This window comes from Seriola aureovittata, chromosome 11 (genome assembly GCF_021018895.1).
Source record: "Seriola aureovittata isolate HTS-2021-v1 ecotype China chromosome 11, ASM2101889v1, whole genome shotgun sequence".
Taxonomy (NCBI): domain Eukaryota; kingdom Metazoa; phylum Chordata; class Actinopteri; order Carangiformes; family Carangidae; genus Seriola; species Seriola aureovittata.
This window is the reverse complement of record NC_079374.1, coordinates 16,194,044-16,218,416: the sequence shown is the minus strand read 5'-3', so window position 1 is coordinate 16,218,416 and position 24,373 is coordinate 16,194,044. Positions and strand designations below refer to the sequence as shown.

At 40.5% G+C, this 24,373-nt stretch overlaps 1 protein-coding gene across 9 annotated transcripts in view; it reads right to left on the bottom strand.

Annotated features, from left to right (window-relative positions):
• The window catches only part of dip2a (disco-interacting protein 2 homolog A), an 81,728-nt gene extending 57,530 nt beyond the window's left edge, over window positions 1-24,198 (bottom strand). For 2 of the 9 annotated variants that reach the window (XM_056388620.1, XM_056388621.1), the window contains exon 1: window positions 23,545-24,174. In XM_056388620.1, the coding sequence (XP_056244595.1) occupies window positions 23,545-23,668 (124 nt within the window). In that variant the 5' untranslated portion in view covers window positions 23,669-24,174. Of the gene's footprint in view, window positions 1-23,544 lie in introns of all 9 variants that reach the window. The other 7 variants (XM_056388622.1, XM_056388623.1, XM_056388625.1 and 4 more) reach the window with 5 other exon arrangements.
• Window positions 24,199-24,373: the final 175 nt, after the last annotated feature.

Below are 24,373 nucleotides of genomic sequence, written 5' to 3'. Positions count from 1 at the left end.
GTCTAGCAGCTTCACTGACAGACTTGATTATTTCATCTGTCTTTCCCTGACTGTCCAGGTTGTCTGTCCACGTGTTATTTTAGTTTGTTATTCAAAAAAAAAGAGGAACTACATTTCCCAGTTTTTCACAAAAATCCCCATTATGTGATAAGTACATAATAGTGAGCTTGTACCCAGATAGCACAACACAAGAGAATTATAAACACAGATGCTGACTCAGGTCATGAAGGCGTGCTATGTGCTAGCCAAATGAAACCCCAGAGATAAGACAGAGGAGGAGGCATTACAGTAAATCATCAGCTAAACATCTCTCTGAGTTAGCCAAAGCTCTGTGGATAATTTCCTTATAAGGACCAATGGGCTGGTGATGCAGTGGTACAGTCAGTCTGCTGTAGGTACAGAAATACTGTAGTGCTTCTCATGGAGTACAATGGGAAGTTTGACTTGAATAGGCCTGGACAGAGAACAAGGCGGACAGGAGGCAGGAAGACTGAGGGGTGTATAAGAGGGCGGAAGGAAGAGACAGGAGAAATAAGTGTGCACACAAAAAAAATGAACTTTGAAAAAGGAAAATACAGGGTTGGGAGATAGATGTGGGAGTTGAGAGAAAAGAGAATGACATAAAGAATAAAAGCACAGCTACACTTGATAAACACACACTGACAGGAGACACAGCAAAGGAGTAAGTGTGTGCACAAATGTGTGTGTAGGCCTCCAACAGGAAACATGGGACACAAGTCATGGCCAGTCTACCACTATCAGCTCAGACAACACTCACTAACTGCCAGCCCTCCCCCATTCAAAACACACAGACACAAAGACGAAAGACAGGCAGAAAAGACACTTGCCTGCACGTGAATACCAGACACAAACACAAAGCAAAGTAACGGCCACTGACAACACTCTTGTTTACAACACAACACACAGACAGGCACAGCGCTGTTCTGTCTGTCTTCACCAACAGACATCAGGATTTCACAGTAAAAGCACCTGCATGATCAGAAACCTGAGTGGAGCAAAAACTGCACATGCAGCCATTTAGTCAAATCTGAGAACAAAGGTCCAAAAGGTCTTTTGTCGCAGTTCTGGAGCTTTTGATCACTTGATCTTCCTCAGTAGATGGAGTTTGTTTCCGTTTCCATATCATGACCTATTTTAAGCCAACATAGACGACAAGACATTAAAAAACTTAATTTTAAACATGCAATTCCAACACAAGTGGGTAAACTGAGTCTGAGGATCATGTGAAAGCTCCAGAATATCTATTAAATGTACCTGGTGGTGAAATGGTCTCTCAAATGTGCACTGAGGTTTGTCTGACAGGGCCAGTTTCAACCCACTAAATTCTTTGTTTGATTAGATCAAACACTTTTGTTTGATCCATGTGCTTGTGCTGTCAACTCCTGTGTTTTTTAAGGTCCTATCGTGGAAAGTAGTGCTATTAAGTGGAAAGTTGTTAACCAGCGTAAGTGCATAACATTGCCCACATTTGCACATGAGGTGCGCAGCTGTTTTAAGCTGTCCTTGTAAATTCTATTTCCCCCAGGATGAAAAGTTGAATAATATATTCTGACCTCAGTGAGTCTGGTACAAACTACACACACAAAGATTTTCTGTTCCTTCTATCCTTCATTATCTGTAGGCCATAAATAATTTACTGTGACCATGTATGGTGAGAAAGGTTCCACACACAAAAAAGGCACTACATCACTGGATAGTTTTGCAAACAGTCATCTGGTTGCCATACTATTTGATGCTATGCTGCTAAGCATGATGCCGGTTGAGGTCAGAGATATGTTAGATGACATCAGGGTAAAAGCAGGCTGGAGTGTAACTTCAAACAATAGAAAAGGAACAACAGGCTTTATTTCTTGTATTTTTCCCAGTTTCCCACTGTGTACTTTCTTTCTCTCTTCCTGCCTTCTTGTATTTCTTCTTCTCTCCATCTGTCTTTATGTCTATTCTTTCCTTCTTTCTCAAATGAGCTCTAGAAAATGAGGGTCTGTGTTCATGGTGTCCTGAAGGGAGTTTTCGTGTCTTATCTTTCAGAAAACCAACCTCCATCTCTACCTCCTCAAGCTAGAAGTGAGAAAATGGAAGCTGTCTTTTGTTTGGGGTAGGCTGGCCATTATCCAACCACTGTAGTTCTCCCTTGCTCTCCCAAGTGGAGGATACAGCAATACAATTTTTGGATCTTGATCCTAATGAAACTACTGTTCCAGTAATCCTTCCCACCAGAATTCAATAACATTAATCCTGAGCAGCTTCTCCCTGTTTCAGCCGCATGCACAGACCGATACTCTACACAACTGATGTCATGAAGCCAGGCTGCCTGCCAGGTGTGACCTCACTGACCTTTGGGTACTTTGGTGGCACTGCAAAGCTGCCACGGCTCATTTGTTACTATGATGGTCTTTACCTTTCCAGCAATGAAAAGACTCGGACTAATGCAGCCCCCAGCTTGGAGGTATAATTGTGCATGCGGTACATAAAAGGTCCACCTCAGACCACAGTCTCTTTTGAAGCTGATGGCCCCTGACTGAGGCTAAAAAGCCCCGCAGCTCTGCATGTGTCAGGTATGACCTTAGCATGTGGACAGAGTAGGCTGCAAAGTGAACATCTGAATCCACCCTGGCCAGCTGACTCAAAAGGTCAAATGTTAAGTAACAAGTGGCTTAGAAGTGCCTGGGAGTTTAATGATTCACAGAATTAGTTTGAGTTTGATTTGATGCACATTTACAGAAAAATGAGAACGCACCATCAAAATGCCTTTTAACTACACACAATAGAATTTCGAGATCTAATCGATTTAAAACTGAAAATAAAATAAAAATAAAACAATAATAAAAAGGAAAAAGCACCCTGTGGTAGAACACTCGTGCACTAGAAGCAATGAGATTATTTAAATGTGTGTGTACAAATACACATGCTCATCAGCGCGTGACCTCTTTAATATCCGGATTTTACAAAAGGAAACAGGGTCCAGCATCCAGCAGTCGGAAATACCAGCATGACGGAGAGCTGAGGTTTGATCGCTCAGCTGATGACGGACACTTCCTCCTGCAGTCTGCCTGATAACACTGTTTACACTGGTTACCTCACAGCAAAACCCCTCATCCAAAAAGACTTTTCTGCAGTTAAAACTATCCCAACAGGCAAAAGCCGAATATGTCCTAAGAAAAACTAGGTTGCAGCAAAGCCTGGGTTGATTTTACCACAATACCTCAAAGGAGAGTGGAATTTCAGAGTTCAAAGGGTTTAATATTGTTTTTTACCCACATACCCAAAGACAACAAGCATTTTAGGTGGTGGAATTTCATTTGGAAATGAAACTTGTGTGTTTTGTTTGGGCCTCAGGACTGTTGCTCTGGTTGACTAAACAGTATATGACAACCAATGTCTTGTGCAGATGAGTACTCCTACAACACATGACTGTGAACCACTTGCAATACCATGAAACCAAATTTTATTTTTATGAAAGGTCACGCAACAAAATCCACAAAGCCAAGCCTAAGCCTAAGCCATTCATCTATGAGTGAATAGCTTGATAGTCTGAATTACATCAGTGAACTTCTACAAAAATGCATGGTACATCTTCTGTGGTACATATGACTGAGCGTCTCACCATGCCACAGGCCTTTTGATTAGCCACTGTGAAGAAGTATCGTTCTGGCTGCTTGTAGCTCTGATCACATTTTAACTTCATGCAGAGCTTATGAATGTTGCTTTACGCCTCAGCTGTCTTTGAAAAATGACTAATACATGACGTAGCCTTACATTTTAACTTCCCCAGAGGTAGGCTTGCGGGATCCAGAGAGATCTAGTGTCAGCGGCAAAAAAAATAAAAATCTTTCAGTCAGCCAGTGGAAAACATATTGCTTTAACTTTTCCTTCACTTTTCAATAATAAGGAGTAAGCAATACAATTACTATAAAAGAGAAATCCACACACTGACTCATTAGCTAATCAGAAGGGTCTTTCTACATATTGAAGGACAATGAGGATAGGAGTGTAATGATTCTTTGGAGGATGGCGTTAACCTCACCACTCCCCTCTGCAGGCAAGCTGCCCAGTTCCTGGAGAGAGAGAGAGCGAGAGATGGAGGAAGTGTGTGACTGACTGAGGCACATGCTGACCCATGACTGTGCTTTGCTTGCAGACGCAAACGCAACACACATTCCAATCTGAAATCACAGGACACGGATCATCCACTTTCACATTTACCTAAGCAGACAAACGTGAAATGTGTCACATTTGCCTGAGCACACATGTGAAAGGGTGACAAATTAAAGGGAAAAAACAACATAAAGTGTCTTAGTAGTGTTGGAACACCACGTGCTGCCAGAACAGCTTCAGTGGCATTGATTCTACAAGTCTCTGAACTCTACTGGAGGGATGAATCACCATTCTTCCAAAAGATGTTCCCTCATTTGGTATTTTGATGATGGTGGTGGAGAGCACTGTCCAACAAAATCTCCCATAGGTGAAGTATATGAGGAAGCATGACTCATCTGACCATTTCACTTTTTTCCACATCTCTGTAGACTCCAGTTTTGCACCACTGAACTTTCAAATGCGCATTCATCTTTGTAGTGAGGGGTTTATGCACTGCAACCCTACTATAATATCCTGTGCGAACGCGGACCTATAACCTATAAAGAATGGAGAATTATCAAATTTTGACAGGACATTTCTATTTTAACTGGTACAGCTTTTCGAGCCTTTACGGCACTGGTCATGTCATGACTTCAGCTGCAGTCAGTGAGTGAGCTCACACCCCTGCCATAGATCTAAATGCAGATGTCGCTTTAGTCGCTGTTCCTGTTGAAACACTATTTGAGTATCTTGAAGCTCCTGTCATCCATGCTCCAACAATGAACCCTCTTTCAAAGTCACTTATAGTTCTTTCCCTCTTGCGGTCTTGATACAAAATGAGAATCGACTGGGCCTGCTCTGCATTTTTATACCTCCCACAGAGCATGATTGGATGTTAATTGCTAAATTGTACCATGGAGTGCGCCTGAATTGGTTATGTTTATCCACTCATCACCTGTCTATATATTTTTACACACACACACACACACACACACACACACACACACACACACACAAACACACACACACACACACAAACACACACACAAACACACACACACAACACACACACACACACAGTTCAAATAGCTCACTAGCAGCATGGTTGAGGTAAGCGAGGGAAGAAGAACAGCTTCTTACAATGAAAATACTTGTTTCAGGATAGAGATGCTTGACTGCTCAGTCACACATCCCAGCGCTGGGATAAAGCCATTTCTGAGGACCTTATCTACAGACAGGAAGAACACAAATTGCCCGAATGGCAAGAGAATAACAGTGAAAGTGGAGAGTTCAGTGGTCCCCTGTGACCTGGAGGCTTGTTATATTTAGTGGTCAACAACTGATGTGGGACTAAAAGTGCTGTGCAATGGGACCTATTAGATGTTACTTTAACTAGGGTGTACTTGGTGACAGCTACACTTTTCTATGATACTGTGTTCTTGTCAGATCTTGTGTTAATATACCGCACCACACTTCATCCACCCACCCATCCATCCATCCACCCACCCATCCATCCATCCATCCATCCATCCATCCAGTAAACCAGTACAGAGTCATGGGGAGCAGGACTCCATCCCAGCATGCATTGAGCCAAAAGCCAAAAAGCCAAAAGCCCAAAGTTAGACCCTGAACCCACTATCAACCATTTTCTCACACAGTTAACACATACAACCAGACAGCCATTTACACCAAAAGTCAAGCCTACAAGCAATTCAGACAGGGTTTCTCCCAGGAAAGCGGTTACCAGAGCTAGTAAGCGCTACCCTAAACCCCCTGTCGAACACAACCATTGATGAGACAAATCCAGCCGATCAATATAAACTTTAAAACTGACCTCAACTCAATGCAGACTCTGGGTAAAACATGTTTCCAACTGCTGATGGTCAAACTAAATTCAGCCTGGCGTCTTACCTGTAGTGCAGCTATGTTTTTTTTTACCTAGTTATTGCTAAATGAGCTCCTTGTTTCTGCTTTTCCCAGTTTGAAGAAGTTCAGAAGACTTCTATTTTTTCCTGAAATTGCGATGTGCTGCTCTGATTAATTACTGAAGCAAGTATGATGTGAATGATGAATCACTCACGTGCAGAGCTGAATCAGATACATCCTGGCCCATCGCATGTTATTGATGTAGTTACTAAATGACAATTTAAAACAATCCATTCACTTATTACATATGTAGTTTTTTCTGTGTGATGTAAAACTTCACACTCTTTCCCTGCAGTTTAACGGGCCTAATATAATGTTGGTTATTTATATGTTTCCTAAAATGTAACAATTTCTCCTGACATCAGTGTAGATGCAATTTATTTCAGGCAAGACAGGGAAGTAAAATGCTCTAGGAAATCCTGTCAGAGTTTAACACTCTATCTAACTGACTGCGTTCAAGCTATAAGGGCAGAGTATAAGTTTAACATGTATTGGATCTTCTCATCTATGACCATGTGCAAAATACTATCACAAACACTTGCTGGCTGAGGTATTTTAACCATCCAGCTGAGAGATCTTTTACAGTCTGATCATTTTATAGTGAGATGGTTTTTAGCTACTCAGGATTGCTTTGAGACTATCTTTCTCATCTTCATTCATTGGAACATACTGTGAGTGAGAAAGTGAGACATTAACAGGCCTATCCCATAGCTGACATAGCCGGAGGGCCTGGTCTGTCAAACATACAACCCTCTGTCTACTGTATGTTGATACATAGCGTACAGTAATTGATGACCTTCAAAGGCATTTACACAATGAATTCAACCCTTTTTCTCACAAATCTTTTTTCCCTGATTTTAGATAACGATTAAAATGGCCCTTTTTCAGCTGATTTTAGGGCATGAGAACCTATGAATCATATTCAAATTCATTTGCTGAAAAGACACACAGTGAGTGATTCAACCGTAGGTTGTTGTTTGGCTTCATGGTTTTTCTGTTGGCAGACAAAAACTAAATAAGGACGTTATCGTTTTTCAGTTGCAACATTTGCTTAGTCAGTAATGACTGGTAATTCAATGAAAAGCCCTTTTGCTACCCATTGAGAGTAAGTGGGTTGTTTTAGTAGACTTTTGATATATGGATTTTATACAGATGTTCTGGTATTGTTTTAATAAAATGTCATGGTACTTCATCACATTGATGCAACAATTAAATCTTAAATGCCATACAGCAATCCTGTTAATTGATTAGCTACATTGCACCTAATGGTCTAAAACAATCAAACATACAAAAGGGAGGGCTACTTTGTTATACATGGCATGGAAAAATTACTGACTGGAAAAAAATGTCTTTTTCTCTCTGTATATTTGTTGTAAACCTCATGCAGCATGTTTTTTTCTTATCAAGCTGGAGAGATGTTCTCTTATTATTCCAACCTTCACACTCTCATCCTCTGTTCTATTTTTTTTTTTACTTTATCACTCTGTCATTCAGCAGCTCCTGTTATCTTCCTGCCTGCCATTACTCCCTTATTCCAGAATCTCCCTCATTCGGTTTCATGCTTTGCTCCTCTATCCTCAGGCTCCTCAATCAATATCCTCCCTACTGAAACCTCAAGCATTATTGTCAGTGGTCAACCCCCTGAGTGAGCGTCTGAGTGAGGAATTTGACAGGCTGACAAAAAGAAACAAAACCCAGAAAAGATACAGCATATTCCAGCCTAAGGTGATGTGAGGTAAGCCTCATGCTCTTTTAAGTGCGAGTGTGAGAGACACAGAGAGAGAAGGGGATTGACAGCAGACAGCACTAGAACATCTGTGCTGCAATAACACGCAGTAATGTGCCTCAGAGAAATCAAACATGTCCTGAAGCTAAACTTTATGTAAACCCTTATTCTGACAAACATGCTACTTCAAAGCCTTGGGGTGTATCTTCAGAGAAATAACTCAGCATTTACATTTTGCAGGTAAACAATCACACAGATCTATGATAGATGATGTGTGTTGTACCATGCAAACAGATAAACAAACAGAAGAACTGCAACCACAGGGGCTTGTTTGCTCATGTCTGTCAAACAGACAACAGCTTGGGGTTCATTTCACCAACTTCCTGGGGTTCATTTCACCAACTTCCTGGGGTAATCTGCCAGCTCCCACTGATTCCCCATACATGGGGAAAACAACTGAATAATATGGTTGTTCTAAAAATTTCTCAACTCCCTCCCCCCCAGGCGTTTTTCCAGAACCACATTCCACATAAGCCCACAATTCAAAAGTCAGGCAGCCCTCGGACCAGGCAGCGTCTGGGCTGCTCACTTTTCGTCCAGGACATGTGGAAGATAAGACAGAGAGAGTCAGCTGTGGTGATATTGTTCACAGGGCTTTTGCTCAGTAACACTAGCCAGCTGATACTGTCTGCCAACAACACTGCAGGCTAATCGGTCTCTCTTAGCTAATGTGGTGAAGCCTCTGCCTCACTAGGGAAATTAAAGAGTTTCAAGCAGGTCCCTTGGGATTTCATTATTTTGAGTTGCATATAATCAGACCTGAGTCAAATATTTGCAAATAATTCTTAGCATTAGTTTCAACCTGCTTGGAGCAAAAGATGGATGAAGCTTATTCTGTATAAGTTACTTAATGTGTGCCAGAAATTATGTCAAAGTCAGTTAAGTAACAGTATATTAGCATGGACACCCTGTGACACTGTGTGAGCTATTCTCATACAGTAAACAAAATACGAGTAGTGAACTTAATAGGTTAAATTCAAACTTCAGGAATTACTGCTGAGCATCTAGCCAAAGGTTTGTCGTGAACTCGCAGCAAGAATGCATGAACTTCTGTAACATATTGTTTTAAAATAAACATCAACAAAAATCCAATTAATAAATACCAGTCCATTAAACCAGACAAAATATCCCTTATTTATGGAACCAGTCTTGGATTGCTAAGGGTGGGGTTTCACTTGGGAGCTGACACTTCAAAAACAAGTGGAGCTGATTCCAAGACAAAAACAAACTCTTGTCCTGGCTAAGTCTTGTAATAGCATTTTTCACTGAGCAAGGCATTCAGTTGTCTACAAGAATAAATGGTCAGTTCCAGAGAGAGACAGACAGGGTCTGTTTTTGCACTTATCCTCACACACATGTAAGCCAGAGGCCAAAGCCACAGACTAACTCAACAAGCAGGCTGTGACACAAGGGAAGGGGGGAATGAGTATCTGTGTGTGTATTTATGCGCACACACGCACACACACACACACACACACACACACACACACACACACACCACACACACACACACACACACACACACACACACACACACGTAAAGCCTGCTGACGGCAAAAAATACAAAGCAGAGTCAGGGGTCCCAGATGATCATCTACAGGCGAATAGAGGCAGTAGCACTTGGTCTCCAACCAGCAGCCAATTCCTTTTGCCCTAAAGAGAAAGTGCAGATTGATGGCAGCCCTGCTGAAGCTCTACATTAGCCTATCATTTGTCTTCTGTGACTTGCAGGGGATACAGCGCTCATCCTGATGCGGCATCAGTAACAATCGGTCAGAGGTCAAGGCCTTGAGGACGACTCTGCTGAGGCCTGTCGGCAGTTCAATCTTCACAACTCAACTTCAAGAGGGACAATGGATGCAATAAATTCAGATACTGCAATTATCATTAATGATTTGTATTAGCATAACTCCCCAAAATACAGCTTTCATTTTTAGTGTAGCATGCACTGCTACAAAAAGCCATTACATAGAAAGTACTTTTAATAAAACATAATATTTCCAATCGTCAAACTGAGCAAATGTGGTGTGTCAGCTCTTCTGTTGCTGTGATGACCCAGAAAAAATGTATTTCTACTACTCTGCAAGGCTAGATCAATATGCAAAAAAACACAGTGGCTGCAAACTGCTTTTCAAAAAAGCTTCCAAGGCTAATATAAACATTTCATGATCCAGACAAGGTGAATGCACCATTTAAGGATACAATGTTTGTGAATATGAAGCTTTAATTCTTAGATTTTGTTTCAACATTGTTAAAGCTCAACACTTAAATATTTACTGCATTGGGATAACTATAATCAGGAGCAAGTCCTCCTAAAAAAAAGAAAGTCTTGAAATAGGTTCCTGTGATTGTTGCTAGCATTCCCTGCATCTACGTGGCAAAGAATACAAATCATACAGAGCATATAAAACTGATACCAGCAAGTTAAAAGCAAGCAATGTGAATAATTGACAAATTCTGATTTCCCCAAGGTCTGACATACTCCAGCTGTTTCTGTGTTAGGGAAAATTTAAATCCAGGCCTCCCAGTCCTCCTTTCTTCCTCCTCCCTCTTTTCTTCTATTTCAGTTGACCCTTTGGACACACAGACATGTAAATAAAACTCTTTATAGATCTGACTTGGAAGGAATGGCTTTAACCTCAGAAAACCAGACCAAACTGCAAGTCTGGAGTTCAAGTGAAAGGCATGTCATTTAACAAAAAAAAACAACAACAAAAAAAGACTATTTTCCGCTTACTGACATTTCCATTATTCAGTATATTTTCAACTGCTTAGTCTGGTCAACATGATATTCATTCAGATATTTACTGAAAGCAAAAACAGAAAAAGGGTATGTTTCAGAATGCACAATATTAAATAGTCAAAAGGATGTGCACACGTTGAGAACCAGCATGAATTGCAGGATTTTGTTGTAATATAGGTGTTGTGTTCTCTGCATTGAAAGCAAGCCTTTGTAGTAAAATTCCTTTCCTTTTTAGTTCTATTGATCTCCACTGAACATGGCAGTTGAGCAGGAAATCATTTCCTCTCACTACTCCCCTCTCTCTGCATTAAGTAACCTGGTCATCAGAGTACTGCGATTTAATGTCCTGATAGCTAAATATAGGCCTGGCCTGACCACGACAACAGTAAAATTAAATTCAGTTTGACTTATCAAATTAGATAACAAGGAAGGGACAAGGAAGCAGCAACTCTGTCATGGGTTAGCTTTCTGATTTTTAGGTCATATGGCTCACTCACTCACATACACACACACACACACACACACACACACACACACACACACACACACACACACACACACACACACACACACACACACACACACACACACACACACACACACACACACACACACACACACACACACACCAATTGCCAATTAAGCTAAGAATTGGAGGCTGCAGTAGTAAGCCTCAGGAGAAAGTCTGCACTCAAGTGTGAGTGTGTCATCAGGGGCATGACACATTATGGGAGCCTGCCAGCAGCTATCTGCCACTTGTTGGCATTTCAGACTGTTTTTCTCTTCTAATGACAGACAGGGTGGAGTATATTTGGTTTCACTGCAATTATTGACTATGTTGAATCATGAATTAAAATATCCCTCTGCAGCTTTGTTGATTATGGCGGAGAGATACAGCAGTTTAAAAAAACAAGCCCTCAAGTGACTGTAAAACAAAGACTTGGTGACTGGAAAATGTGGGAATATATCCTTGTAATACAAACATAGCAACATGTACACTGTTCAACTTGTGTTATTCTAGTGATGGGAAAAAGCAAGATAGTGGTGAATCTACACTAAAAGTTATATTGGTGGTTGTGCTCACCTGTCTGGATATTCAGATTCAAATGCACAGACAAATAAAGAAACAAACTCTCACACATACAGACCAATATACCAATGTTATCCATGAATGCTGTGAGTAGGAGCACAGAGAGCATGTGCATGTGATCGTGCGCGCGCGCGTGTGTGTGTCTGTGTGTGTGTGTGTGTGGTGTGTGTGTGTGTGTGTTGTGTGTGTGTGTGTGTGTGTGTGTGTGTGTGTGTGTGTGTCTGTGTGTCTGTGTATATGTTATATTAGATTACAGGTCATCTTAAAGTTGTATCTGTGTCATTGTTCCTCCACAAGTGCCTGGGATTCCACAAGTAACATCGTGCAAAAAGGGTGACATGTAGAAAAACGGTAAGTGCAGATTATCAGGGTTATGTGGTGCTTTTCGGGGGGCCATTTTTAAGCATATAAACTGGGTGCTCTCTTCTCTGGGCTACTTGCAGGTTCAGTTAAACGCAATTTAAAAGGTAAGAAGCTTGGTCCAGAAAAGTTCTTCAGCTACAGTCCTTCTAAACAGACCTCAACAGCACACACTCTCCCTCACTCTCTGAACTCCTTATCAGTAAAAACATCTGTGTTGGTGGTAGTGCCAGAGAAAACATCACAGTGATTACTTTAGACTTTGAACTCACATAGTATAAGAAACCACATTCATACATCATTACTCAAGAATGGAGATTGGATGCAATCTCCTTAGATAGTAACTCCTATCTTACTATAAAAAGCCATTGCAAGCATGGCAAATTTACAGAAAAGTAGACATGGTTTTAGTTATCTTTTCATTGCTCCAGAAGAATACAAAGAATATAAGTGAAAGAAGTAGGCCAGGTGAAATAACATTCATTTGCTCAGTATAAACCTGTTATTGTGCTTTGATCAAGAAACTGTCTCATCAACCACTGTATCCCAATCTTCAGAAGGGAAACAAAATGGTCAAGAGAGGAGGGTCGTTGGTCTCGATCTATTACTGTATTCCTATTTCATGGCTGAGGAGCTTTGTGAGTTTAACAAAGGAAGCTGATATTCAGTGATTCTCAAATCACAATTTATCTAACATACACTCAGACAGGCAGCTCAGTTACAACTCTCCCTTTCTTAGACTCTCTTAAATGTGTGTATGTGTTAATGGCAGACAGTTGTGTTTGTTGAAGGAGCAGTAGGAAGGATTTCTCCTGTTGTGAACTGGAAAAGAAATCTACAATTACTATTATTCTATTATACTTTTTATATTACTATATTCATTCAGTTGCAATGACGGTATTTGGATGGTTTGGGTAATCATTTTACGGTTTGCCTTCACGTTCCCTTCCTAATGAACTGGGCCAAGCCAGGGTTTGTTTAAAACTGTATTATAATCTGACTGCTTTGTTTCTTGCACCAGCTGATTTCATTTTAGTGATTTCACTGCGTTTTCACATCTCTGAAATTAAATTGGTGAGTGCAAAGTCATTTTTACCAAGAGACAGTCCAAATTGCAAAAATAAGACCAAAGTTGTAAAAAACCAAACCGATCCTTTAACTGATTTAGTGACATTATCCACAAGCTCATGCTTTGATATTAATTAATAGTCACTTCAGTTGTACCTTCATCTCCTACTTGTATGATGGTGACTCAGCCTTATTGGAAGTTTTTTTTAAACCCAAGGTGCTTCAAGTGTCTATGTACTAGCTCTTAAGTGCAGCGTCAAGCACTGACTCAGCATAAAAACAATCTCATTAACAAACAGCATAGATGTTTATTGAGATGATTTATTACAACTTTTCTTTTACAGACATTAGTTCGTAATTGTTAAATGCTGAAAGTGTCTCCACAATTTGTCAGTTATGCCTCAGGAGCTTTAAATGCAGTCCTAACTTGCCCCTGCTTCGTGTCGCTCCTTTCTTTCTGGCTATACAGATACCTGCTGAATAACACACTGGGAAAAGTCTCTGGAGAGCGACAGCAGCAGAGCTCACCTAAAACTGTCTGCTTGCTCAGAGCACACAGGCTGAAAGCACATTTTCTGGTATGTGATCTGAGTCTGCCAAGTTAAGTTTTATATTTAAAAAAAAGCCTGGCTTTGGCCCCACAATAAAAATAAAAAAAACTCTCAGTTCTGCTCTGTTCCTTCCCTCCCATATTCTACTGGGACACCTAAGGGAATGAGGTAAAGGCGAGGGGAGAAACTTGGCCTTGTTCTTTTAAAAGGCTGGGACAACCTGCTATGCTATCTGCGTGTTTGTTGTGTGTAGTTGTGCCCTCCAGCAGTGGGGGGGATTTAGAAACCCCTCTCCTCACGGTTAAGTTGATAGGTCACGGCACATTCCAGACATTTTCTGTCTGTTTGTTTTCCACCAGGAAGGCTCACAATACAGCCTGTTCTGCTACAAAGCACCATGTTTGTCTTTGATCTGCACATCACAGCTGAGTAGACCTAGACATTGATTGAATGAACAAAAAAATTCAAAACTTGTTTATGGTCACACATCTCTTTGGTCTCATTGTTGCTTTTTTCTAATGTGTAAGTTTAAAAAAAAAAGTCTGAACTTTTTTTTAGTTACGTTACACTCTAGTCATAGCAGAGTAATTGGGCATCACTCTTGGCAACAAAGCAAATCAAATCTATACATTTTCTAGCCTGCTCTATCTATTCTAAGTAAATCAGAATTGTTATATTAAGTTACCATTTCTATTGCTTCCTCCATACTTTCACTGAGGGCTGTTTGTTGGCCAGCTGCTTTTCGAGCTAAGTTTAGTGGACTACACAGTCCTGTCATGCTGTGTAGCTGACCTCTGCAAGCTCCCGGCTTGAGAGGGTCAAGAGAAGCTAGTAGGTGTTGATGGCACTGACCGGTACATCATTACACCACCTCTCTGGAATGAATTATTATCACACATTTTAATTAAACACTGCCAACACTTGTCATTAGCTGCTTCACTGGGATTCCAAACAGCACTATAATCTACACCCTCTGACAAGATCCAGCAGATGACTCGATAAACAATCAGGAGCTTCTGTGATGCCTCTTGATGTGTTTTCACATTTGCAGCCTTTATCATCAACCTGACAGCTTTTAACAACTAAGGGTTGACTTGTGAACAGGGAGCCAAAACAGCACAGGCAGTAAAAACACATAGAGCAGCTTGATGGTTCAAGATGCTGTTATAATACTTCTGAATTTCTACTTTTTATGATTATGTGAATATACCAGACTAAGACTATAGGCAATAATAACACTAGATCTGATATAACACTCTTTTGCTTATATGTTAATCAAGTGTTCAGGAGATGATAAGTGAAAATATAGAGATGCAGTACTTGTGATGGTGTATCAAATTTATCTTATTAATGCTACAGAGAATAATATGTGAGGGGGCATATGAGTAAGCTGTTAGTATAGCTCTGCTGTCTGAGAGTGTGTATGTTTCAGTTATAAATGAAGAAGTCAAGAAGAATGAAGATCAAATACAGCAGGGAAATAAATAGCAAGAAAGAAATGTAAGGACCACTGATGAATTTTTACCTTAGCCTCTGAAAAACTTTGTACAAAAGGATCTCTGCACAGCTCAGTGACCTCAGCCCTGCAACCCCTCCCATCGTCTATGAGCAATTCACTCTGTACCTTAAAAACACTGCAGTACAAATGTTGTTTGCTGTACTAATGCAGGAAACACTGAAAATAGAAAACATGTTTATAGATCCAATTCTTTATTGAAATTGTAATTCACAGCATTTAGCGTGAAATCTGTTATCTAAACAGGCCTCTGCGTGTGATTTTCCACTGTTCCTGTGACTGGACCAGAGAGAGTCCAGATTGAGCTGTGGTGTTGGCAAAAAAAAAGGGGGGGGGGGTCCACAGTGCCATCCAACTCTCATGCTCAGCGTCTGACTCTGCCAGATGGGCACAGACAGGGTGAGTGAACAAAGGTACACAAACAGATAGGTGAATGGGCAGAAGAGAATTTACGCTAGAAAGCTGATGGAGGCAGAACAAAAGCCTTGCTCGGCACAAGAATGTGGTGCACAGAGCAGTCTGAACTCTGCAATGTGTCCTTGAACAGGGGCATGTGGCTTGTTTGGTCAGCAGATCTCCCTGGCACCAGTGCCCACTGCACTGCCCTGCTCTCCTGCACAGGACATCTCTCTTGCAACAAGGACACATATGGTGTAACCACTAGCACAGAAGTCACAGCACCCATGAAAATAAAGAAACTACAAAGTTGTGTGAATTGGTCTGCACACCATAAACATTTTCCTTGTTGAGTGTTACCAAACACACCCTCTTGCCAACCACGGAGCTCAGTGTCAGGATGAACAGGATGGTGGCCTGGCTGGAAGCTGGCACCATCTTTCAACCGTTGTCTTAGCAGTGGGTCAAGTCACTGGTAGACTTGAAAAAAAGTTGTTCATTTGTTTTTAATAGACATTAATAGACCAGTTGAATTATTCAGTGGTTGGTGTCCTCAGAAATTATGGCCTTGCACATTGATTGATTTACCTTTTGCTGCATGTTTTCACAATAAATTCATTTTATACCTAGCTGTCCCCACATCTGACCAGAGTAATGAAATGTAGTAGATGTTAAGCAGGCATCACTGTTAAAAAGAGTAAGACATTAATTTACTGGCAATTTAAACTTTTCTTCTTTCTTATGCAGTATATTGGAAAATACTGATGTCTGTCATCGACTGTGGCCATTAATTGTAACCCAAGCAATAATCACAGCAATGTGATAAAACACTGCTGACATAGTGCTGCTGTTAAGTCACTGTCACTTGGTTGAATCAACTGAAAGAGAGTGAAATGTCTTGCTGACATATGTGTGGTATTCACGCAGAGAGGAGCAAAAAACTGTATCTCAGGTTTTAGAGGAAACTTGATTATCATACTGAACCTTGTACTTTCTGACAATACTTCCACAGCGGTCTAAAAAAGTAGCCATGGAAATTCTAAACAATCATTCTTGAAAAAAATGTTGGTACTGTTTTCATAATATAAAAATATTAATAGAGCAAAATAAATATAAAAATATATATATAGGCTGATAAAGCAATCAAGTCAGTTGTCAAATAAAAACATGGTAACAAATAATCCAATCGCTTTTAAAATGAGATGCAACTGTAACATTGATGTTTGTTTACAAGATTGTACCTATGTTTTTTCAATTTCAAAGATTACACTAGACTAGTTAATTAGTTAAAACAATAGATGCATTCGAATACAGAAAGGGAAAACAAAAGTACCATGCTCCTGGAAATGTTACTCTGCAGACTAATTCACACTTGGATAAACAAAGGAAGAAAAGACATATTTTTAGATATTACATTCCCACACTGCAATTCATTAAAAATGCATGGCTCCTATAAAAACAGGGACAGGATGTTGAAGAGTACTGTAAAGAAAACAAATATCCAGGACAGAGGAACAAAGTGAATCGCCAGGACAAAAACAGGCACTCTGGATATTTGTATCACCCAAATGAAACAGCCCTGTGGTTTGTACTTTACAAATGGAAAGGAGCACCTCAACAAAGCAACCAGAGACACAACCAAAAAGTAAATGGACTGACAGCCAATCATGCACACACTTACATGTGCACAGACTCACATATACAGGCAGTAGGATATGAGAGCAGCACAAGAATCTGAGGCTCTCCTCTGCTCTGAGGCACACCCTTGAAATATTTATGACCCTCCACTTTCTATTCTCCACTATGGCAGGGGCACAACATATCTGTCTCTTTATCTCCGAACTGGACTTTACAGCAGCTACAGGGGCCAGCTAGCTTGCTCCAAGGCTCAACATTCTTCTCCTTTGGATCCTATTACAGAGCTAACTAGCAGCCATGTACAAAGTCCCCCAAGTAATCGCCCTAAATCCTACATCTTCTCAAAGCTCTTAATGCAGAATGTTATTCTACATTCATCAAATGTTTGGTTTTGCTCAACAATAGGCTGAACTCACAGGGTGAACCCACTGGAAGTTCTTTCTCCATGAGTTTGTGGTGGGAGTAAGTGACCACAGAGAAGAATGAATCAGGAGGACCAGGACCGGGGTTTCCTGTACACTCACACTTTCCAAAAAGAAGTTTTATGAAAGCGCTGGCCACCAAAACTATCCACTAACCCCACCTAGTATGCAGGCCTATCACCAGGATTCAGGTTTACTTGTATAATAGATCTATAAAACACATTATTGAGTGGTGCCACTGTTGGATGAAAAGTCAACCTTGCAAGAAAAAGGAATTTACTTTTATTTTTTTTCAACATATTGCGTTATGAGTTACTCACAAGTTGTTTCTACAATGCATGGATTTTAGCTGAGGTTACAAGCCCCATAGTCACAGAACCCTCAGACAGCTGGCAAAAACAATCAACAGCAATATAATATCCCTGAATCTACAGCAAACTAATAAGAAATTCCCATTTGTTCACTGTATGTCGAAAAAATCTAAACTACTGCTTTTAAGTATGGCTGCAATAGTAGATAAAATAAGTGGCGATTATCTCACTCAGAAGTGAAATTTTGGTTTTCTTCTACAATCATACAGAAAATGTTTTTATGAAATCACCTTGTGAGTTGAGTTTGACCTGGGTATGGTGATGTACAGTATAAGGCTTGTGGTATGGATGTCTCAGTGTTACAACATATGAGCTTTTGAATGTTATCATCATCTTTGAAACTGAAAAGGACTCATTTTGTTCTTTTTTTCTGTCAATCCATGTTTAAACTCTCTCACACTCACATGAGATTTGAGATAGTCTTGCTGTTACAGTTTATAGAGAAATTAGGAGTGCTTGTTTTGATGCAACAGATCCCCTGTGAATGCAAATGCTGCAGAATCATCAGGTAATAATGAGATTGTATAGAGCCAGCATTGAAATAATGATTCTACAACTTTTAATTGTGCAGCCCTAGTTTAAAAACATTTGGTTACAGTGGGGTTACAACCATTAACAGCAATAAGATACACACCGCTGATCATTACACCATCGAATTAGTGCCAGAGGTTGACAAGCATGTGTAAGCTTAATCATCGCCATCTCATTATTACAGTTACCACTTGCCAGCAGGCTGCCTGGTGGCCTCTTTACCTACAGGTCTACAGTGAGTAAAGTTTCACCTTATCTAATCACTTAGGTAGGTGAAACTTTAATGATTTCCATGGGGAAATTGGGTCACTGCTGTAGCAGATACTAGGACACAGATAAGACATAGAACAAATGAAAACAGTCTTATTAAAGTGAATGGACATTCTGCATTAGCATACAGAACACTGTCATTATGCATTTGAAAACATCTGAAAAACATAGCAGCCACATTTTTGCTGCTGACTCCTCTTTCAAACACCTGAAATCTGCTACAATCATTTTCTCAATGAATCCAAATAACCAGAAACAAACCAGACATCACTTAAACTACCAAAAATCTGCCTTGCTCCTCTATAAATGTTTGCTGAATGGGAGCAGGCAAAACAAGCGCATTGACCAACCAGGGGTTTGGCAGTTTCCCAGCAAACACCAGCACGGGACTAAAAATGACTTTGTAATCAGAGGGTTTAGAGAGCAAACAGAGGAGGGAATAAAACCAGGGAATGATAGAGTGAGCCTATGAATTACTCAGCAGACACGTCTCTCCCTCTGTCCTCCTTGCAGGAGATAATGGGGATCATCCGTCTTCTTGCCCTCCTTTACGCCCCATCTTCTGACCACTCATATGCATCCAGGTCAGCTGAGAAATAACACAGGTCCTTTCCAGTAATTACGAAATGTAGAATTTGGTAGAAGGAAATTTCAGTCTACAGGCATTGTTGGAAAAAAGCCACAGCAGTACATCTCTCAAGGCAGAGTTACCAAGCTAGCAGGCCAATTGTACTGATTAAAAGGCCCAAAAAACATATATTCTCAACAATTTTACAATGAGAAATGGGTCCTACTTGAACTCACTATTTTCTGCAAAAGTTGGAGATTATTTTACATGACAGATTTTTATGTGTTTGTATTTTTGTTTCTGAGCTCTTCTCCCTGGTTTGAGGTGGGTGGTGCTCAGCTGAAAAAGGTTGATTTCACATATATCCATAGACCAATCAGGATTCACCAATATTTGAATTTTAACAAACCTGTTTGACATTTTGGGGAATAACTATTTGCTAAGACTCTGATGAGAAGATTGATACAATTTTCGTGTCTGTGTGGTAAATCTGTTGCTGGAGCCAGCAGTTTGTTTAGCTTAGCTTAGTTTAGCACAAAGACTGGAAACAGGGGGAAACAGCTAGCCTGGTTCTATCCAAAGGAAACAAAATTGGACTGCCAGCACCTTTAAAACTCATAAAATACCATGTTAGATTTCCCTTGCTTAATCCATACAAAACTGAAGTGTAAACAGAAGAAAGCGAGTAAGCATATTTGCAATGATGACAAACCGTTCCTTTAATAAATAATGCCTAAAGATGTGTTTTAAATTTTGATTTTGCTTATTTAACTATGAATATTTAATGTTATGGGGTAATATTAAAGATTTAAGGAGGGTTTGGCGGCGCCTCGGCGGCTCACCTGGTAGAGCGCGTACCACGCAGACTTAGTCCTAAACCACAGCTGCCATGGGCTCGAATGCAACCCACGTCCCTTTGCTGCATGTCATCCCCTCTCTCTGTCACTGTACTATCAAAAATAAAGGCAAAAATAGAACTAAAAAAAAGATTTTAGGACGGTTTTAGGGGGGGTTTAAAACGCTGAACAGCTCTTTTACTTACATTAAGTCCATTTACCATATTTAATGCTATTCCAGGTTTTACACAGTGAAGGTATCCAGATTATTTAGTAACCCTGCCTCATGAAACAGGCCCAAAGTCTACACAGTAAAGTGGTTTCAAATGATTAAACTCCATAGACCCAGTGAATAACGGAACAGCCAAGCTGTAGACAAAAAGAACAATTGCACAATCAATGTGACATGAGAAGAATAGCTTGGCCTACATGTACAAGTTATGAAAAATGACTGGTTTGTTGGGTTGCAAGGTCTTATTACCTCAAAAAGTCATCTGAGGACAGTAGAGTGAAGTATATTAAGTGAATAAAACATTTTAGGACAAGCAAATAAAACCACAGCAAGAAAAACTGAAAATAAATGCATCTCTTGAGGAAACACTATTTATTATGACCACAATAAGAGTGCGCAGATCGTTTATTTCACACATCAGCAGGCCTAAGCTGCTGATGCTGGTACATTATCTAGCTGAGCTGCTCGACTGTCTCAAACTCATGTTATTCCAATGGCTGCTGTGGCTAAACTGCTTAAGAAAACATACATGGCACATCTATTCAGCTACATGAATAATAAAGCATTCCAGCATACTCACACACACGTATTGGCACACTCACGCACACTAAAAACCAAAGTGTCACAGACGTGCCTGATGTTAAATCCCTGTGAGAAGAGCTCATTGAGAAGGGTACAAAACCTGCAGGATTCCCAGCCTCTCAACTCCTTCCAATAAAACGAGCTGTCTATTCTATCCTGAGACAGGATGCAATGGGGAAGCAACCAAAGGGCATCAGCATGAGGTGAAGAGTTCACAGGTGCATACAGGAATAAGATTTGAAAGTGAGAAAGAATTTTGATTTCTTTTTACCCAAAACTGAATGACACTGTTCTTTGATCAGAAAAAAAATAGAGGAAATATGGAGGTGGGAAGGCCTGGAGAGAGACATAGGAAACAGGCAAAATAGTATGTCAGTGGAAGAAAAGCCAGAAAGGCAGAAGGCAAAAGAGTCAGGGAGATACAGCTATCAGAGCTCCAACATGGCAGGATGTGACATGTGGAGAGCAGGAAGAGGAAACTGGACAGATATAGATTGATTTGGTAGCTGCTCCTGAAAACATGTCTATCCCATTAGGGGCCTCAGTGGCAGTTAATGTGCTTATCAAAGCGTGCACCTTTGGTCTATTCCTAGCCTTGGTAAGGTGCTACTGCAGACAGCTAACATGGAAAGAGAAAAGACTCAATGCAGAATTTAACTGTGCGTCAGATGGTTTCCTATTATTTCAAATTCTAGGACTACATTTATTGGCTTGTGTGGTTGACATTTTCTCCAGAGTTGGCAAGAAATAGGGTCACACCCGGGGGTCAAATCCCAAATCTAATCAGACCTAATGTGGGTCATTAATTAGGATTTGTATAATTTTACCACGTGAGAACAGCTCAAATAAAGGAGCTTCATTGAACTAACAAAAAACAAAAGAAAAGCTCTTTTGAAAAAAAAGTACCATCTCCATTATTTACAGTGCACAGAAACTGTGCATTTAATTATTTCTACTCAACAGGAAAATAAACCAATCTTTATCTACTCTGTGTTGTGCGAACTGACTGCAGGTCAATGCAAAGGTCCTTTGAGCACCAAATATGAACAAATCATGCAGGTTTGAGTTGACAGGTAGCACAAGCAGGGGCAATTTAATGGCTGATTTTTAAATGGGACTTTATAAATGTTACCTTACAATATTAGTGACACTGACATTTGTCCTTCAGAACGATTGTCAAGGAAAGTGATAAGGTAGCACAATAAATAATATCAATAAAAACTGTTTTCTCGTTGTACAGGACTTTGCACAGGTACATGTTATTATATCTTTTGTGTTCTGTCAGCAGGTAAGTATAATAGTTAGGCAATTATTTTATTTAGAATGGACCCTCTCTTACATAAATAAGTATCGCAAGTATCAATTTAAATACTATGCACTTTAGGTAGACTAGTTTTATAAGCCATCAAAATACCTGAATGAGTCTGAGAAAGTCCTAAAAAAGGGAAAATACATAAAATCAGATGTAAATATTTGATGTTGAATTTACAGCCTAAAGAAGCCTGATTTAAGATAATAGTGACTTAACTTATAGCCTAATGCCTGTTTGAATTTTTAAATTTTAGTAGTTTTATAGACCTGCAGGTGTAAGATATCCATGCCCAAAAGCCCTTCTTTACTCTTTTTTGTATTAAACAAAGTCATCAAAGTACAAGTGGAAGGTCAAACAGAGGATACAAGCAAGGTGTACATGAACTTAGACACATGTACACATAGCTGTACATACATAACTACCAGGACATATACAAGCGTACAGATTAGTGACATCAGCCAAATTGTGTATGGACAAGGCAAACCTAATGGTATTGGTTAACTTAAAAAAAAATTATGTTGTCTTTGTTAAGCAATGTGGAGACATTTTTCAACTTTTCTAATGATCTTCTAATTTCATGGCTTAGTAAGATATCCATGTAACAGCCTCTAATCATAACTGGTGACTTCTGGACTGGCCACCAGTAACAACAATCTCTATTAACTGAAAAGTTTCACACAGCAAGACACGATAAGAATGGCCACTTGTATTGACAGTCTTATGACAAAAATTCCATTTTATGTGGAAAAAATGTATTACTCTTTTACTTTCCTTTTTCATCAACTTAAAAAAGACTGACCCTCTGGTTATGTGGAAAAAACAGCCACATAACAGTAGTATGGGTGTGTCAGCTCAGCTGTTAGCGTTAGGGCAGATAGCCATCTGATCAAGTGTGGTATTTGGAGTCTGGACGTGTGGTATCTTAAACTTCAGGCCAATGAGAACAGCTTGTCTTCATTAGACGCGGAACAATACAATACAACCCATTAAACAGTCTAGTTTAGTTGCGTTTAGTAAGTCCCTGTGCTGCAGTAGTTTAGAAACATGAGGACAAAACTACAGCAGAAGTTCAGCTTAAGGCTACTCTCTGGTAGTAGCAGAGGTGCTTCGATGATGCTGCCATGTCTTCAAACATGCCAAGATAAAGGGCGGTGGTTCGGATACAGTCTTATAAATAAAGCACCCGATATAGAAGAAACATATGGCCTCTCGTTGTGATAGTTTGTGTACCCGTTGTTGATGTCAACTTACCTTCAGAAAGCTCCAGCTCCAGCTCCGCCAGCTTCTCCCGGACCTCCGCCGGCAGGGTCATAGCGACAGCCGGCGTGGGCTCCAACATCATCGTTAGCAACCCGGTTGAGGTTCTCTCTGCCATGATGGTCCAGTACGAAGCACGAATAGGTCCACTGAGTCACCGGTGAGGAGGACAATGCCACCAGAAAGGTAAAAAAAATGATAACAACCCCTCTTCACTTGGTTTCGGCTGAGGAGAGAAAATGGGGTGTTGGTGCTTCTCCCGTCTCGCTGCAACGTCGTACAGATGTGTGAGAAATCTCTCCAACCGTCATGACACGGCTAGCTGCGAGGCTAGCAGACACACCTGACTGTGTGTTTCCATGTAGTGTGCTAGGACAGGGCCCTGCCTGTGTCTCCGTGCCTGCTGTCTGTCCCTCGGCACTGTCGGCGTCCTCACTGTCTGCGGCTGCTTCTCTTCAACTGTGGGGAGAACTCATTCAACTCCTCGCTCGCTTCCCACGGCGCAGTCGCTATTGCATCATAGCAACAGCAGCCCCGACCGAGCGCGTTCACGGGGCTTCCTCGTGTGTTTGTGCGTGCCTGAGCGGTGCACGCTGCCTCCTGCTGCTCCACAAACAACTTGCCTGCCTCCTACCGTCACGGTCACAGTGCTGCTGCGCGGTATTGAAGCACATGCAGTGACCTGGGAGATACAACTGTACTATTGAAAATGTTATGATTTATTTATTTATTTATTTTTTGCATCTTGCTATTTTATGGGTGTTATTTATTAATACAAAAAATAATAACTGATTCGTGGTTCACTGTTAGTCACTGTGATCTC